Source organism: Cyprinodon variegatus, unplaced genomic scaffold (genome assembly GCF_000732505.1).
Source record: "Cyprinodon variegatus isolate N-32 unplaced genomic scaffold, C_variegatus-1.0 Scaffold36, whole genome shotgun sequence".
In the NCBI taxonomy this organism is placed as follows: Eukaryota; Metazoa; Chordata; class Actinopteri; order Cyprinodontiformes; family Cyprinodontidae; genus Cyprinodon; species Cyprinodon variegatus.
Genome location: NW_015150489.1, coordinates 317,445 through 333,358, shown reverse-complemented (window position 1 = coordinate 333,358; position 15,914 = coordinate 317,445). Strand labels below are relative to the sequence as shown.

Here is a 15,914-nt window from a genome sequence, read left to right as displayed (position 1 = left end):
GCTAACAATCAACACATACCAAATCGAAAACCGTTAACCGAACCATGTATTTTGTGAACTGTTCCACCCCTAAAGTTCATGCCAGGAAGCAGAACCATGTATTAGAAGAAATTCATGGTAGAATGAATTAAGTCTTTCTAAGTAAATTATTCTCACATTTCAACATCTAAATAAACATAATCATCAGTTAAATACACTTTTTTGTTATTTCTATTAATTGCCTGATCAACAATCCATTGCTTGTCTCAAAGCAGCACATTAACATAAACCTAGAATAAGAATGAATTCCTGCTTCCTGATATCCATTTTCACACGCACCACTAGAAAAATGTTGTTTTCCTGCATAAAAAGGGCTCAGCCATTGGGCTTTAGAGTGGAAACCTCAGATGTCTGCTGTATGTTACAGATGTCAGGAAGCAGAGTGATAACAGAGCCATGAGATCCTCAGGAAAGACAAGCAGACTCACTAAGCTCCCTACAATTACTCTTTTGGTCACAACACAGTCCTTCCTCTGTCTCTCCTCGAGGGGATGGAAATTTCTCATGGCTCTTTTCAAGAGGCTACATAACCAATCTATATGACATCTGGCATGAACAAACGGTTTTCACTGACGGGGATCCTTGTTTCAGTCAACAAACAGCCGCAGAGCACAAGGCGGCTCCTGTCCTCCAACCGTCTGTTTTCACATTTAGTTTACAAAGTTTTTAAAACAGTTATCAAATGAAATGAAAACATTTTTCACAAAGTAAAAGAGTGAATCAATTATAACATGACAAACACATACGACAAGAAATGAGGCAGATTTGAGGTTTGTTACCCGCAGTTTAGCTGTGGTTCATGAATTTTAAAGCAAAAAAAACAAAAACATGTTAAATTTTTTCAAAGTAGTTTTTACAGAAGGTTCAAAAAGCTATTTTCAAAAGGCTGTTTTCAATCACCATTAAACTGTAACAGTGCTGTCCCTTTATCGGGACACCAGAAAAAAAAAAAAACTATCGTCCAGGAAACGCACAGTAGGCTTCATATAAAAACAGAGAGCATCCTCTGAGGGTTGAAGAATGAGGAGGGCTGGAGCTTAACGTGAGAGGAAAACAAGAAGGGTTCGGCCAGAAGGAGCAGTAAACCAAGGAAAGAGGGGACAGAGTTCCTGCGAGGAGCTCCCTCATGAGTACTAATATTCTCACAGCGTACCTCTGTGTCACATTATTAAATCAAAATGTTTACCAGCACTGACAAATGCAAAGGAAAAAGAAGTGGGAAAAGAAAACCCCTAAGAAAGCTGATGTTAGTGGTGACATCTCTATGACAGGCATTCAATGTGAAGAGTTTAACCCAAAACCCTGGACAGACACAGACATTTATACATAAAATAATATAAAGACTTAAAGTTTATTTAACCTTTTGCACTTTCACTATGTGGTGCAGGAAATGACACGCAGAGCATCAACTGAGTATAAATAAAGCCACAGGTAATTGACACAGATGTCCGAGTTGGACAGTCTATAAAAACCACAAGTGCTCTCCACTGCAGCTAATGCACTGTAATGATGAAGGAGCTTTTAAAGACCAGACTGGTTTTAAAAAACAGACAAACGAATAAGCAAAATGGAGAAAACTGTTATAGACGTTGAACCTATACAGCTATGATATGGCAATGTTTGTTTTAATACTATTGCATAACTGTTGCACAATATCTGAGCTTATTTGTTTACATCACTATTTTATATCCAGTTCCCTACTCATATTTAGTGCAGAAGCTACTGTGTGCTCTGCATGTATTAGCTTACCTACCTGAGAATCCTGCTCTTTATTATCACAGCATAGAAACTTCTGAAAAATTGGATTAACTTTCTTCATAACAAAAAGAAATGTCAGGTTAAAAAGGTGTTTGGAACGATTACAGGCACATCAGACGATTGCCATAAAATGCACATCGTGATTCTAATTTACTTTCAGGTAGATGAGATTAATTCTTAATTGTTTAGTAAATTATGAATAATACTTCATAACAGCACTAATAGCTTGATAAGCTGCTCTCTTAAGGCTGATTTATACTCAAAAAAACAGGTTGTGTGTGTGTGTCGCAGTGAATGCAAATATGCCCCGCCCCCTCTGCTGACCCTATGCTGCATCTCTCAAAAATTGTAGGCGACCGCAGACAGGAGGCCTCTGACTGCTCAAATCTACATCCACTCTACTCTATGCATATTTCCTGTTTGGTACCTTAACCGGCTTGTTTTGTTTGTATGACCGCCATTGCAGAAAACGACTCGCGAAGATGGACCAGCTAGAAGAGCGAGGTGCGAGAACGCTGGGACCCTTTTTCCACCTGGATCTCCGCCCTTTTCCACCCTCATGCCCCTCCGTTGTCACACAACCTCGCCCCCACTTCCTCACCGCCTCAGCCGTATCTAGACCCAAAGCTAGTTCGGGATTGTCCCTCTTGCGTTGTGGCATAGAATAGCAAGGCGCGGACCACACTTCAATATTGGGCATAAATCAAAAATATCTGCAACAAGCTCACTGCGAGACACTGCTGCGGGAGGATAACCAGCCCTTAGACACTGTTCATTAAGGGAAACGCTCTAACGATTGCAAATACACCTTTACACTGGCATGCACAAAATACATTGATCAAAACAAATCTTTTTTACAAAAACTGCTTGATTCTACATTGAATTAAACAAAAATGGCTTTAGAATAAAATGCACACCTTGGAGAAGCTGATTCAGAGGCATTTACCTCAGGCTCCAAAAACCCCACAGAGTTCAAATTAACTTTTTTGGATATCAGTGCTTATTATTAGGGCTGAAGCAATTAATCAGATTAATCGATCACTGAAATAATCATCTACTAATTTCGTAATCGATTAATTGTTAACTGGAGTGTAGGGACTCCAACACGTATCTTGAGCTGACAGAGCGACCCCACCTGGAGCAACAATTATACCAAAAGTGTAAAAAGAAAAAATATGAACATTTTGCATTAAAGATAAAAATCTTTTTCTACTGTCATTATGCTCCATCCAGAATTGATCGTTTAATTGGAAAAATAATCAACAGAATCATCGATTTGCAAAATAATTGTTAGTTGCAGCTTTAACTGTTATGTCAACTATGGTGTTTACTTTATGATATTCAGGCCTCACTGCGCAGAAAAAAAAATGTTATTCAGTCTTTTGTGTTTTTAATTCAGTACTTTCTGCCTCTTCGAAAGCTTAAAAACGTCCGACCAAACCTGTTCTATCCCAGAATTTGTATTTGTCGTGTTTCACGTCTCCCAAGTTTTGAAAATCACCTGGCATTTTTAAAATACTGCAGTGTGAAACAGCCCGAAACTATAAAATGAGATGGTAGTGTTAATAACACACTCCAGTTCAGTACTCCATCTGTGCTGTATATTGTTTATTACCAGGGAACACTAGTGAACACATCCCACAGAACCGTGTTGGTTTGCGTGTGAATGAACCTTGGTGAGCCGCTCTTACCTTGCACCACTCCCCAGGGGTACTGTCTGGCCCTCACTGTTTTGTTCCCCACTTTGACCTCTTCCACGCTTCCAACCACAGCAAATGGAAGATGGGCCTGTGCAAAAAAAAAAAAAAAAGATTCAATGAGGTTTACTAAAAGTCTACAGGTTCAGCTGTAGCCTTTAAAATCATTTTTATTTTTTTCCATCCAGATTAAGACCATAGAAATGGTCATACATGAAAAAGTTCTACAATCTTTCAATAAGCGTTAAGCCTCAGATAAGGCTGTTTTTACACACTTCATAGGGAGTGACCATGTGAAAAACATGCTTGATACGCTGCCTCAAGAGTTGGATGGAGAGCTGAAATCAGCTGGTGGGTGTGGACACTGATGGAACAGATTATAAGTAGGAAAGGCGAGTACACAAAAAAGAAAACATAGGGAAATGGATATACTCTCTCATTTATGCATTTCAGCATAAGGATGTGCCGCAAAACTACATACACGCCATCATAGAAAAAGAAGAAAAACAGAAAATTGGTACAACAAAAGAAAAAAAAAAATGGTTTGAAAAGTTCATTTGCAGTATTTTCAATTCAGTTTATTTCTATAGCGCCAATTCACAGCACATGTCATCTCAAGGCACTTTACAGTTCAACCAGATCATCCAGTCAAATTGATTCAAAGTTCTCTATCTAAGGAAAACCAGTTGATTGCATTGACTCATTGACTTAAATGCAATCCCTCACACTTAGCATGCTTGTAGCGACAGTGGAGAGGAAAAACTCCCTTTTAACAGGAAGAAACCTCCAGCAGAACCAGGCTCAGTGTGAGCGGCAATCTGCTGAGGCCGACTGGGGTTCAAGGAGACATAAGCAGAGATACAAAAAGCAGCTGTAAAAGGCAGCCCTGTCCAGGAAACACACAGTCAGGCAGACGAGCTCCGAGCCAGAGGATGAAGAGAGCACATCCAGATGAGCTGTAAAGCCAGACTGAAACTCTTCAAAATGTTCATTATGGTGTAAGTGATCGCACGCTTGTTTGGCAACTACTTTCTCAAGAATTTTAGGTATGCGTTAATTATTTAAAAAAAAAATTTGCCCACACGCAAAAATATTATTTTTGTAGTCAAATGGACATTGTATTAAACTTTGTATTTTGTTAGTAGGGCTGAAACAATCGGATTTATCGATTATTGCATTAATTGTCAACTAATTGAGTAATCAATTAATTGTTAACTGGAGTATAGAGACCGTAAAACATGCCTTTAAACAGACTGAAACACTTAGAACAGTAATTATCCCAAGATTGTTAAAAAAAAAAAGAAAAAAAAAGAGAAATTATATATATATATTTTGCATTTAAGAATTTTTTTTAGATTTAGATTAATTTTGCATTTAAGATTTTTACTCAATGTGCTCTATCCAGAGCTCCTCAAGTGGAAAAGTTTGAGTTTCACCTGGTTTAATTTAATAAAAAATCTTATTTAAGGAACCTTCGGCTGTCCAATTATTAATCAATTAATTGATTTGCAAAATTATTAATAGTAAAATTTTATTGAAAGAAGTTAAGGGAAAAGGTAAAGAACACTTTGAAAGATACTCCACACATCTCGTGACATCTTACAGTGGAGGCAGTGTGATGGTGTGGGGGAGGAGCCAATCTCACAGTTAAAACATCAACTAACATCATTGAAATTTTCCCATTAAGGTGTTTCCATCTGAAAGAGAATCCAGAGGTAGTAGTGATCCTAGAGGAGACCATTATCCTGCAGGATGTCAACCTGAGAAGAGCAGGAAGAGCTCCAGGATCTAACAAGTTCTCCACCTCATGTCTGAGAACCTGAGAGCTTCATGTGTTTCTGGAGCTGTGTGGTGGTTTGTTCTGTTGTGCATATGATGCTCCACCATCGTCCCAATCCCAACAAATCTCCGTCATGGGTATAACTACTGCTCGTTGCCTGTAGTCATAAGTGTTTTCCTGACGGATCACCTGCATCTTCTCTCTTCTTTGGGTCAGTTTCTATTCTATCCTGTGATTGTCCATCTCTGTGAGGTTTGCCTTATTCAAACAACATAGATACGAACTATAATAATAAATACCTTTATATTGCTTAAAAAGAACGAAGCTAATGATGAACAAAAAAGGCTAATTATCTACATAAATGTGGTATAGTAGGATCATCCAATCACAAAGAAGCTTGAAACAAAGTGAAAACCAACAGAGGAACACTGTTCTGTGGGATCTTTGGGAGAAACTACTTTAATGTGTTACTCACCACTAATGGATAAACATCAAATTAATGGAAGCAAACACATTCTCTAAACGTCTTAAAGTAATATTTTGACTGACTGATTCAGTCTTTGTCATTTTTTGCGATATGGAAATAGTTTTAGCACATGATATAATCCCCATTACGAAAGCATAGCAATATTGGTGACTTACGTTCATCGAGGAGTTGATCTCACTGACAGCTTCGTCGTCTGTCGGGAACTGATAGATCTGGACGCCATTGCTCACCAGCTCACTCATTATCTTGATTTTGAATTTGTGAAGCTCGCTCTTGGAGATTGTGTCCGCTTTGGCAATAATGGGAATTATGTTGACCTAAAACAGGATCCAGACAGGAAGAGAATTATACTATGGAACACAGTTTTAGTTATTTACGTGAATCTAAGTGCTTCTATAATTTATGTCTGCATGAAGAAACTCAACATCCTCCATGATGATTGGATCCCCCTCTAAATATTTGCATAAATAAGTTTCTTTTAGGTATTTCTTTTATATCCAGTCTGTAAATGAAGTAAATCTAGTTTATTAACATAACTGTCATTGTCACAATAACAAGAACTGTTTATAAATCCAATAAAATATATACAGCATTAGCTATGTAACTTTTCAGGTTAATAATGTTAATAATAATAATAATAATAATAATACTCTTTTTAGAAACCTATGTCTTCCTGTATCTTTAAGGTATATATATATAATATGAAACAAGCAAACAAACCCATCAATTAAGGCAAAAATATTTCAAATAAATAACCCTTCATCACATCTTTCCCAAATGTGCATTGAAATAATTGATAAAATCTTTTAAAATGTTTAAAACGAGGCTGGAAAAGAGCAGAGTTCATCTCTCCTCCACAGACAGGGAGCAGGATGATAAAAATCATTAAGAAAAAAAAAGGTTAAGGGTTAAGAAAAAAGCCAAGTCGGGGTCACCAGGTCAACAGGAAAACATTCCAAGTCTTTTTTAAAGATGTTCACCTCGGGTAAATATAATCCTGCTGTGTATTTAACTATGACGCATATCAAACATGCAGCAAAGATAAACAGAAAAGGTTTGGTAAAAAGCGACAATTACAGCGAACTGCGATTATAAAAACAAACTGCATTCCATGAAGCATCAGCTACAGATGTGCAGGAATAAACAGCATCTGTCTGCATTCTTCTATACAGCAGCTTTCCTAAAAATCTATCTGGAATGATGTGAAGACCCCCACAGATCCACTCTAATCAGTCCCATAGTGAGCCTCTGAGAAAAAGACAGCGCTCATTAGGGCTCAAATTACAATCTCATCACACTTTATTGGATCATTAATCTGCAGCTGAGAACCCCAGCATCCTGTGTTAACCACTATTTAAAACAAAAAAAATAAATAAAAAAACATGTTCACTAATTGCTACCCAGCGCTGATAACAGCCCTGTGTGACGGCTGACACAGATAGAAGAGAAGATGGCCGAACACATAGATGGAAGAAGGAGGGGGCAGTTACGCTTATTCGCTTCCCACAGCCGGGTTTTCCCAGCTGAACAGAAAGATTTCCAAAATAGCTCAGTTTGCTGTGAACAAGCATGACCACCAGCTGGAAATACATTTCAGCTGCAGGAAAACCAACAGAAAAATAGCCTGAGTTGAAGTTTCTGACATTTTTTTATTCCAAAACATGAGTAATTATTTCCATTTTAACCTCCTTCATACAACAGAGTATTATTATGATACTTTCAGAGAATTAGCTTTTTATTCCTAGATTTTTAACATGAAACAACTTTCATGAAGGATGTCAATTTTCGTTTTAAAACTAACTTTATACCGAAAACACCTCTGGGAAATGCTTGTATATTACATGTAATATCTTAACCATGTCCGACAGCATTGGGAGTAAAAATAAATCGAGTTATTATCAAGTGTTATTTAGTCTTAAACATCATTAATCCACTTGATCTTGTAAACCAGTTTGCCTATTACAGTTAGATAATCGTATTTAAATAGCATAAAAAAATAATTGATTCCCTCAACTCTGAATTTTATATTAGGAAAATTATTAATTGAGCTATTTTTTATTGAAAACTATCAGAAGAATTGATAATTTTCTAACACACGCCCACTCTACAGGCTGTTAAACTAATCAGTTTTTTTTTCTGCTTAAATAAAAAAATATTTCAAGGTTTATGAAGAAAATTCTTTTTAAAAAACAGCTGCAATGTAGCTATTTCCTTATTTTCTTTGCTGCCATATATGGACGACATGAAAAACCAGCTATAATTGCTGAAAGTTAACCAAAGATTTATATCCTCCACTGACACATCAATATGAAATTATTACAGGAGGTCAGCGAGTCGGTGTGTTGGAGTGTTTCTCATGAGCCTCTAGAGGCGAAGGCATGACGCAGAAAAGAGCAGCAGGCTGAATAGTTGGAGGTGAATTAGATTTTAGTAGCTGTAGTGATGGCAGGAAAACAGAGACTGATGAAGGTAAAAGTATAGTAAAAAATGCTTTGAACTTCAAAAACGTACATAAGAGAAGAAATGGAAAAAAATGTAAACTGTTTAATATAATCAACATTAAAAATATCAAAATTCTCCAGCTTTTATTCTATCTGTATATCTTAAGATATACGAGACAAATCTGAACTTGAGCTCAGGTAATTTATTCCGTTCTCACAACATTTGGCTGCTTTCTCTGTGCTTATTTGTCAACAGAAGGTTGGTAAATGTTATGTGCCAGGATTTGATGGTTCCATTGGCAGTTAATGACAGCAGTGAAGCTCAGCGGTCAGCACTACTGATGCCCAATAAATTCTAAATGAGGATTTCTTCAGGTTTTTTTAAGTGAGAGCAGGTTAAATCTACGCTCTAAGCTCCCCTTGTGTAGTTAAGATGCAGAACAATGAAGAAATAAAAAAGAAAATACAATAAAAATGTTAATAGACAGTTTTTTTTAACTTACTAAATATTAATTTCCTTAACAGATAATTAGATTTCTGTTCCTTCAGAGTAGACTTTGCTTAAGGAAGCAGGCACAGCTATGAATAGTATCAGGAGGTATTTGGCAGACATGCATTGAATGTTGGCAGAGGTAAAGCAGCAGGTTTTAGTTACACCATCTCCATCTGGTTTTCTGGAGTTATTTGTGCATGGGCAGAAAAACGACCAGCACGAATACGGCCTCAGTCATTTCTGCAGCAGTGCTGTCAGCAGCCATAACAATGAAACAGTGTGAAGGAAAAATCTCAGAGCGAGACGCTCTGCATCCAACTAATGACCCAACAAATATTTGATTACCGAAACGATTATATGATTTGCATGCACTACTTTTAATTCCCACCAAAATATAAACTTTTCAGGAAAAAATACAGCTAAAAATATGTCAAATACAGTTGTGAGTTTTCTGTCATTTAAAATCAAACTGATATTCACTGATTTTAAATTAGGTTCTGCCTATTTTGAGGAGATTATTTGCAATAAATAGTGTGAAGGTAATAATGCCAGGGGTTGCACGTCTGGTCAGCTACACTGAGCACAGATGCAACAAGACAGATCGTCCACCAGCCAATACTGTGTCTAATAAAACTGGCACATGAGCAACGAACAAACCACAATCGATGCGAGTCTGACTGTGACTATTGACCAGCATACAGCTGAGTATTGACCTGCAAACATGTCAGTTCAAGCCATGTGAAAGTGGAACTTAAAGTTCATTAGAGGAGCTGCTATATGGATCATTTCTAAAAGGTACAAATAGCTTTTTTTTTTTAGGAGGAAACATGTTTTTATTATAGTCTAAAGAAAAGTGAAAAAAAACCTAGAGATGAACTGAGACTACAGCAGCAGATTTATGCTTCATAAATCTTGATTGTTGATTAATTGGCTGGTTGAAAAGACAAAAATCTAATGTTTTTTTAACCGTTCTCCAGGATTAACCCTCTTGGTTTGTTGTGATTAATGCTAATCTTGCTAGGATTGTTCCTAAATCTTGCTAAAGTTTGTTTTGCAAGCATCTTTATATTAGAACATCAATAAAATCTTTCATAACTGCAGGGCATTGATGCAGACTGCTCTCTGTCTCACACATTATTGCAACCCATCTGGTCCTTAACTAAAAAGAGGATTCATTATGACAGAAAGGCTTATTAAAGCCCTTAGATGTCGTCATATCAGAGCTTTCTTAGGTCTTAAAATGTAATCCACTGGTCATTTCTCTTTATATAGAAGATTATTCAGTATCTTATGATATAATACAATTTCAGGTTTTTAAACAAATGTTAAAAGTTAGCTAAAACCTGTCTTATTATAATAGTAAATTAAATGTGGAGTAATTAATCTTCTTAGCTGTTTATTTGTACAAAAAAGTTTCACACTAGAACTTGGAGGATTTTTTTTAAACTAGCTTATTTTAGTGATGCTGTACTTTGGTTTCATTTCAAGTATTAAGGGACTGCTGGTGAAGTTATCAGACAATTGTGAAGAATGCTAAGAGGGAAAATCTGTCTAATAGTATCCTAACTGTCACAAACTGCATGTTTTGTTGAGATGAATTGACTCTGCTCATAATGTGAAAAGGGCTGTTGTTACAGAGGCCTCTCCTAGATCTTGTAAAAAAAAAAAAAAAAAATGTCTTCACTTTTTCATTGATAAAGTCTCTTCTGCAAAGGCTCTCGTCTCCCCTGCTGCTTACATCCCGCCAAGCTCTGTCACTTGCTCTGCTGTTTTTGACCAGTTCAAGCCTGTGACTCTGTCCTTTCTAGAGGAGACTGTTGGTGGGTTGAGGCCCTCAGGTTCTCCAAATGATGCTGCCCCTCCTGGATTTATTACTATTATTATTCAATATATTATTTATTATTTAAAGAGGTCTTCCCTGCTGTTGGAACCCCTGTTCTTCCACGTATTAATAGCAGTCTGCCAGGTGTGGTCCCTGTATATTTTAAACATGCAGTTTTACAACCTCCAATTTAAAAAACCCAAATTCCGGCTGATCTCTGAAATGCCTCGAGAAGACAGTTTGCACTCAGTTAAAGGCCTTATTAAAAGAGGTTTTCCAATTTGGATTTTAGATCAATTAATTAATCGATGCACAACTCCGAAGCAGCTTTTGACTGTATTATTCCTGAGCTTTTAGATTAACCTGCTGCATTCGACACTGTGGAACACACAGTCTTGATCTCTCGTATGGAGCAGTGGGTGGGCATCAGGAATGCTTCAGGTCATGTTTGGCTGACCAAACTTTCTGGGTCGGCCTTAGTGACTATTTCTTCCTCTGCTCCTGTGTTTTGCGGGGTTCCCCAGGGCTCGGTCTTGGGTCCTCTCTTGTTCTCTCTCTATTTGCTCCTGCTCAGATCCATACTTAAAAAGAATTTTTATGCATGGATCCGAGCAGGATTGCTATACAGATCACAGTCATATTTATGTCCCTCTTAAAAAAGAAAGATGCCTTAATCAAGTGTCATGTCGACATACAGCTCTGGATGTCTCTGAACTTTTTAAACGTCAATGAAAAAATACTTAAAAGATGATGTTTGGTGGCACCACTGAAACAGATCTGGGCTTTTTGGCCCAGCATATCAAACCCACCATTACTAACCTGGGGGTAAAAGTGGACGCAGGTCTTAAGTTTGACAGCCAGATCAGGGCTGTTGGTAAATCAAGCTATTATCATTTGAGGCAGAAGGCCAAAATAAAGCCAATTCTTTCAAGGCAACAGCTTGAAATGGTAATCAACACCTTTGTTACCAATCAGCTGGATTACTGCAATGCCCTCTATGTGGGGGTTGGTGCCTCCTCCATCTCCTGTTTCCAGATGGTTCAAAATGCTGCAGGACACCTTTTAACTGGCACAAGCAAATATGAGTACATCTCCATTTTAGCTTCACTCCACTGGCTGCCCATATATTTTAAAATTCATTTTAAAATAATTGTATTTGCTTTTAATTTGAAAGGTCTTGGCCACCGTGCCTCTCTGAGCTTCTACATCCTTATACACCTACCAACTCTCACAGGTCAGCTGTTTCTGAGAGATACTCAAACTACGCCATTGCAGCTCCAAACCTCTGGAAAAACCCGCTTCAGCAGAACAGGCAGCCCTCTTCTCAGACTGCTTTTAAATCCCTTTTTTTAAAACCCACCTTTTCTCTGTGGATTTTGACACGTAGAAAGACAGTGGGCTTTATTTTATATTTATATTTTCTTCCTTTAATCTTTACCCCATTGTATTACTTTGGTTGTGTGAATGTTACTTTTACTCATGTGTTTATTTATTTGTCTGTACAGCTATTTGGTCAGCTGTAGTTGTTTTATTAGAACTTAAAACTGGGTTGGATTCTTTTAAAGGAGCCTTTTAGTTCTTACTTGTTTCCATGAGCATAATATGTGATCTTTTCAAAGTGTTTGTTTTCAAGAAGAGTAACAGAAACAACGGGAGTTACCTCCAAAATCCTTGGAGGTAACTCTATATGAACGAGTGGAAACTTTAGTCATTTCTCTTTCAGAAAAAAGCATCATCAATCTGACATAAACAGACCAGGAATCCCAGGTCATTGAAATAAACGCCATTCAAAGTGAGAGGTTTGGGTTTCAGGTAAGCATGGCTGGAGGGTAAGTGGGTGTGTGTCCCCTGCGTATACCTTGCTGTCCAGTTTCTTCATTGTGACGAGGTCCAGGGACTTAAGGGAGTGTCCCGTTGGGGCGATGAAATAAAGGCAGATGTGGATCCTGGTGTCGTGGTAGTTAAACAAAGAGCGTTTGATCTTCAGCTCTTCCTGGAGATAGTTTTCAAACTGGGTGTCAATGTAGTCCACAATTGGCTTGTAACTGTGGACAGAGCCAAAAAAAAAAAAACTGGAATTATGCCTTCCTGCTAAAACAAAATATTTTTCTTTCCATTCATATGTTAGTAATGAATATGTAGGAAAATTTGAACATGTAGCTGAATAAACGAACCAAGAGAATTATGCTTTCATTGCTGGATTTTCTGATCCTATGCCAAGATCCCAGCTTAGAGTTGCACAGCTCAACTCTGATGAAAATGAATTTACAAACATCTCACTGAAACACTACAAATCACCCTGCCATCTCACTCTGGGATGTAAAATATGAACTATTCAGTTTCATGATGTTTTCTCATGAGAAGTTGAAACCTGCAGCTAAAAAAAAATCAAACCTATTCCTGTTGTCGAAAACTCTAGAAATAAAATTAGAATAAAGAACAGACTAAATGCAACATAAAAAAAAAATTTAAGTTGTTAAAACATGTAAAATGGAACTATCAGTTCAGTAGTTCATGATGGCTAAATATACATCGTCTTGAACACATGGATCAAAAGAACTGATTGGCTCCATAAAAAGATGTTGGCAATGCAGCTGCACCATTTATCTGCAAGCTAATTTCACTAAGTTTTACTTCAACTTCTACAGAAAGATGAAAAATAAATAGCGTTTTTACCGTACAATGGAGCGCATCTCACTATAAGCCGCGCCTACTAGATTTTTTGAAAAAAAAAATTAATAAATAAAATGGAAATGTACATATATAAGCCGCTCCAGGCTATAAGCTGCTGATATCAACTGAACCGTCTCCAAACCATACCTGTAAAGGAGCTATACATATGGCCCCTTGATTAGGAACAAAGAAGAACGCTAGCTCCCGTTAGCTTGCTGGCTCGAAGCAGTAAGAGCTCCAAATGAAAGATGGGGCTTCATCAGCTCTTTATTTCTGCTCTGCAGGAGTTGAGCACAGTCTCCTCATTGGTCTGACATCTTTAATGCGGCAAATAGATGTCAAAATGTGTTATTTCGAGACATTTGACCTCCGTTGTGCCTGCTACTAGAATGTTTTTTTGTTAAAAATAAAAATTAGACACTTATTTTTTCCCCCTCTTGCAGTTAGGAAAAATCCACAGAGAAGCTGCGCCTGCGTATAAGCCGCATGGTTCCAAGCATAGGGGGGGGAAAATAAGCGGCTTACTGTATAGTCTAGAAAATACGGTAGTTTTGTATAGTATATATGCAAAATGATAAAAGATACATAAATATAAAAAATAAAACACTTAAGATTTTCAAAGCTTTGTACAGTTTGTATTATAAAGGTAATAATTTCTGTCAAAAGATGCATCCAGGAAACAAATAGTATAAAAACATAAGATTAAGGATCGGAGTAAATAACTATTCTAACTGAATAATAGAAGTCCAAGACTGAACTACTTGATAGAAGAAAAAAAAAAGTGAGTATCCCTAAATACAATTAATGAAATAGCTTTATTGCAAGATATAACTTATTAGTTTCTTGATTGTATTAATAAAATGTATTTCCTGGTTTATTTCTATCAGCCTTTGAAATTCTATTCTGTATAAAGATTAAACCTTTAATATTCAACAGTCGCCTTAAAATATGGAAGTTATGCGACATTGGAATTTTAAGTGGTGAATTTTTCTTTTCTTTTTGTATTAAAGAGTTTAAAAAAAAACATGAGTGTCATGCTTTAATGAATCTGTAAATTGCATTAAGCAGTGATGATGAATAAACCATCGCCTATCCCTTTCAGCAAAAAGATGTCCCACATCAGTGATATTTTACTGCTCGCAGGGAGACATGGGTTAAAAAACTTTTCATCTCCTCTTTATGACCATCTGTCCACAATCTTCACATCTCTCTTCAATCTTCTCTATGGTATGCGCATGCTTTGACCTTTTGAAGCTTTCAGTGTTCATTTCCAGCCTGCTTCAGGGTCTGTCCTTCAGCATGTTGGTTCTTAAGGCCTAGAGCTGCTATCAAAGAGCGTGAGAGTACAGCTTACTGGCTGAACCGAGGCTAGGACGCTTCATTCCACAGCTGAATGTTTACAAAAAAATAAACTACTTCCTCTTTTTTTCCTCCCCCCACCTCCTCCCCTTTAAATCCCACAGAGAAAAGAAATATGTGTGTGGAATTTAGGAGTGAAATGCTCTTTTTCTCCCTTTGGTATCCACTCCAACATTTGCACCATGAGGTTTTTTTACAGAGAGTTTTAGAGACAATAAAAGATTTTGACACATCTACATCAGGTACAGCCTACCTGTCCTCCTTGTTTATCTGGTCACCAAAACCGACAGTGTCGACGATCGTTAGCTTGAGGTGGACGTTGCTCTCCTGCAGGTCGTAGGTTCGCGGTCGCAGATACACGCCGTTTTGGTAGTGGCTCGCCTCTTCGTTTTCAAACATGGTGTTAAAGAGAGTGTTCATCAGTGTTGATTTGCCAATGCCAGTTTCTCCTATAAACCAAAAAAAAAAAAGGAGGAAAAAGAAATTTAGGAAACAGATCGCAATAATTTAATCATCCAGTGTGAGTTTGGGGTCTCTGGTAAACCTGAATACGTTCAAAATAAACTGTTAAACCCAATTTAGTTATACATCAGTTCTTGTCAAGGTGTTGTCGGGGTATTAAAAAGCCCCTGGTTGGGTCTCCCAAGGCAAACGGGCTCTGGGGGTGGTGGTTGACTGGAGCCTGGTGTTCAGGTCCGAAGGAGACTGAGCTTGTGCAGGAAGGGAAGCGGTACCAGTTACCAGCTCACACATAGCCTGGGCTTTGGAACCCAGCTCCTTGAGGGAGGCTGGACTCTCTTCTACTCTGGAGTGGCCAATGGGGAGAAACGCAGGGGGGTTTGGGCTGCATGCCTTCCCATAGCTTAGCCATCTTATGTCGGAGTTTACCCCGGTGGACGAGAGGGTTGCATCCCTTCGCATCTGGGCTGGGGTTCCAAAATCCAAAACTGTTGTTTCCCTTACAACCCTGCTCTGAACCCGCAATCCCAAACTGTTGTTTGGGATTGTGGGACGAAGGGCAGCACAGAGTACCAGACCTTCTTAGTGCCTCTGGGAGGGGATGTTCTATAGGCTCAGTGGTATTTCATTATTGGACCTTTATGCAACTCCCGGATTGTCTATAGTAAACACCACATTCAAGTATGAGGATGTCGGTGGCACCAGGACACCCTAGGTCAGAGGTCAATGATGTATCGGTGAAGAGAAGGACGGAGTTGTGCACCTATCACCACCTGGTGTTGAAATGGATGTCTGCAAGAGAAGAAAGCTGGACAGACTCAGCAGGACCAAGCAGGTAGTGAGGGTCTGCTGGGAACATCTGGTGGAGCCCTAGGTCAGGGAAATTCAATTTGCACCAGCAGGAGA

At 38.0% G+C, this 15,914-nt stretch overlaps 1 protein-coding gene across 2 annotated transcripts in view; it reads right to left on the bottom strand.

Annotated features, from left to right (window-relative positions):
- LOC107104784 (septin-8-A) overlaps positions 1–15,914 on the bottom strand; it is a 51,294-nt gene that overhangs the window by 17,865 nt on the left and 17,515 nt on the right. For both annotated transcript variants that reach the window (XM_015404874.1, XM_015404882.1), the window contains exons 3-6: positions 14,803–14,998; positions 12,376–12,562; positions 5,917–6,078; positions 3,489–3,585 (exon numbers count right to left, since the gene is read on the bottom strand). In XM_015404874.1, coding sequence (XP_015260360.1) covers positions 3,489–3,585; positions 5,917–6,078; positions 12,376–12,562; positions 14,803–14,998 — 642 coding nt within the window. The remainder of the gene's footprint in view (positions 1–3,488; positions 3,586–5,916; positions 6,079–12,375; positions 12,563–14,802; positions 14,999–15,914) is intronic.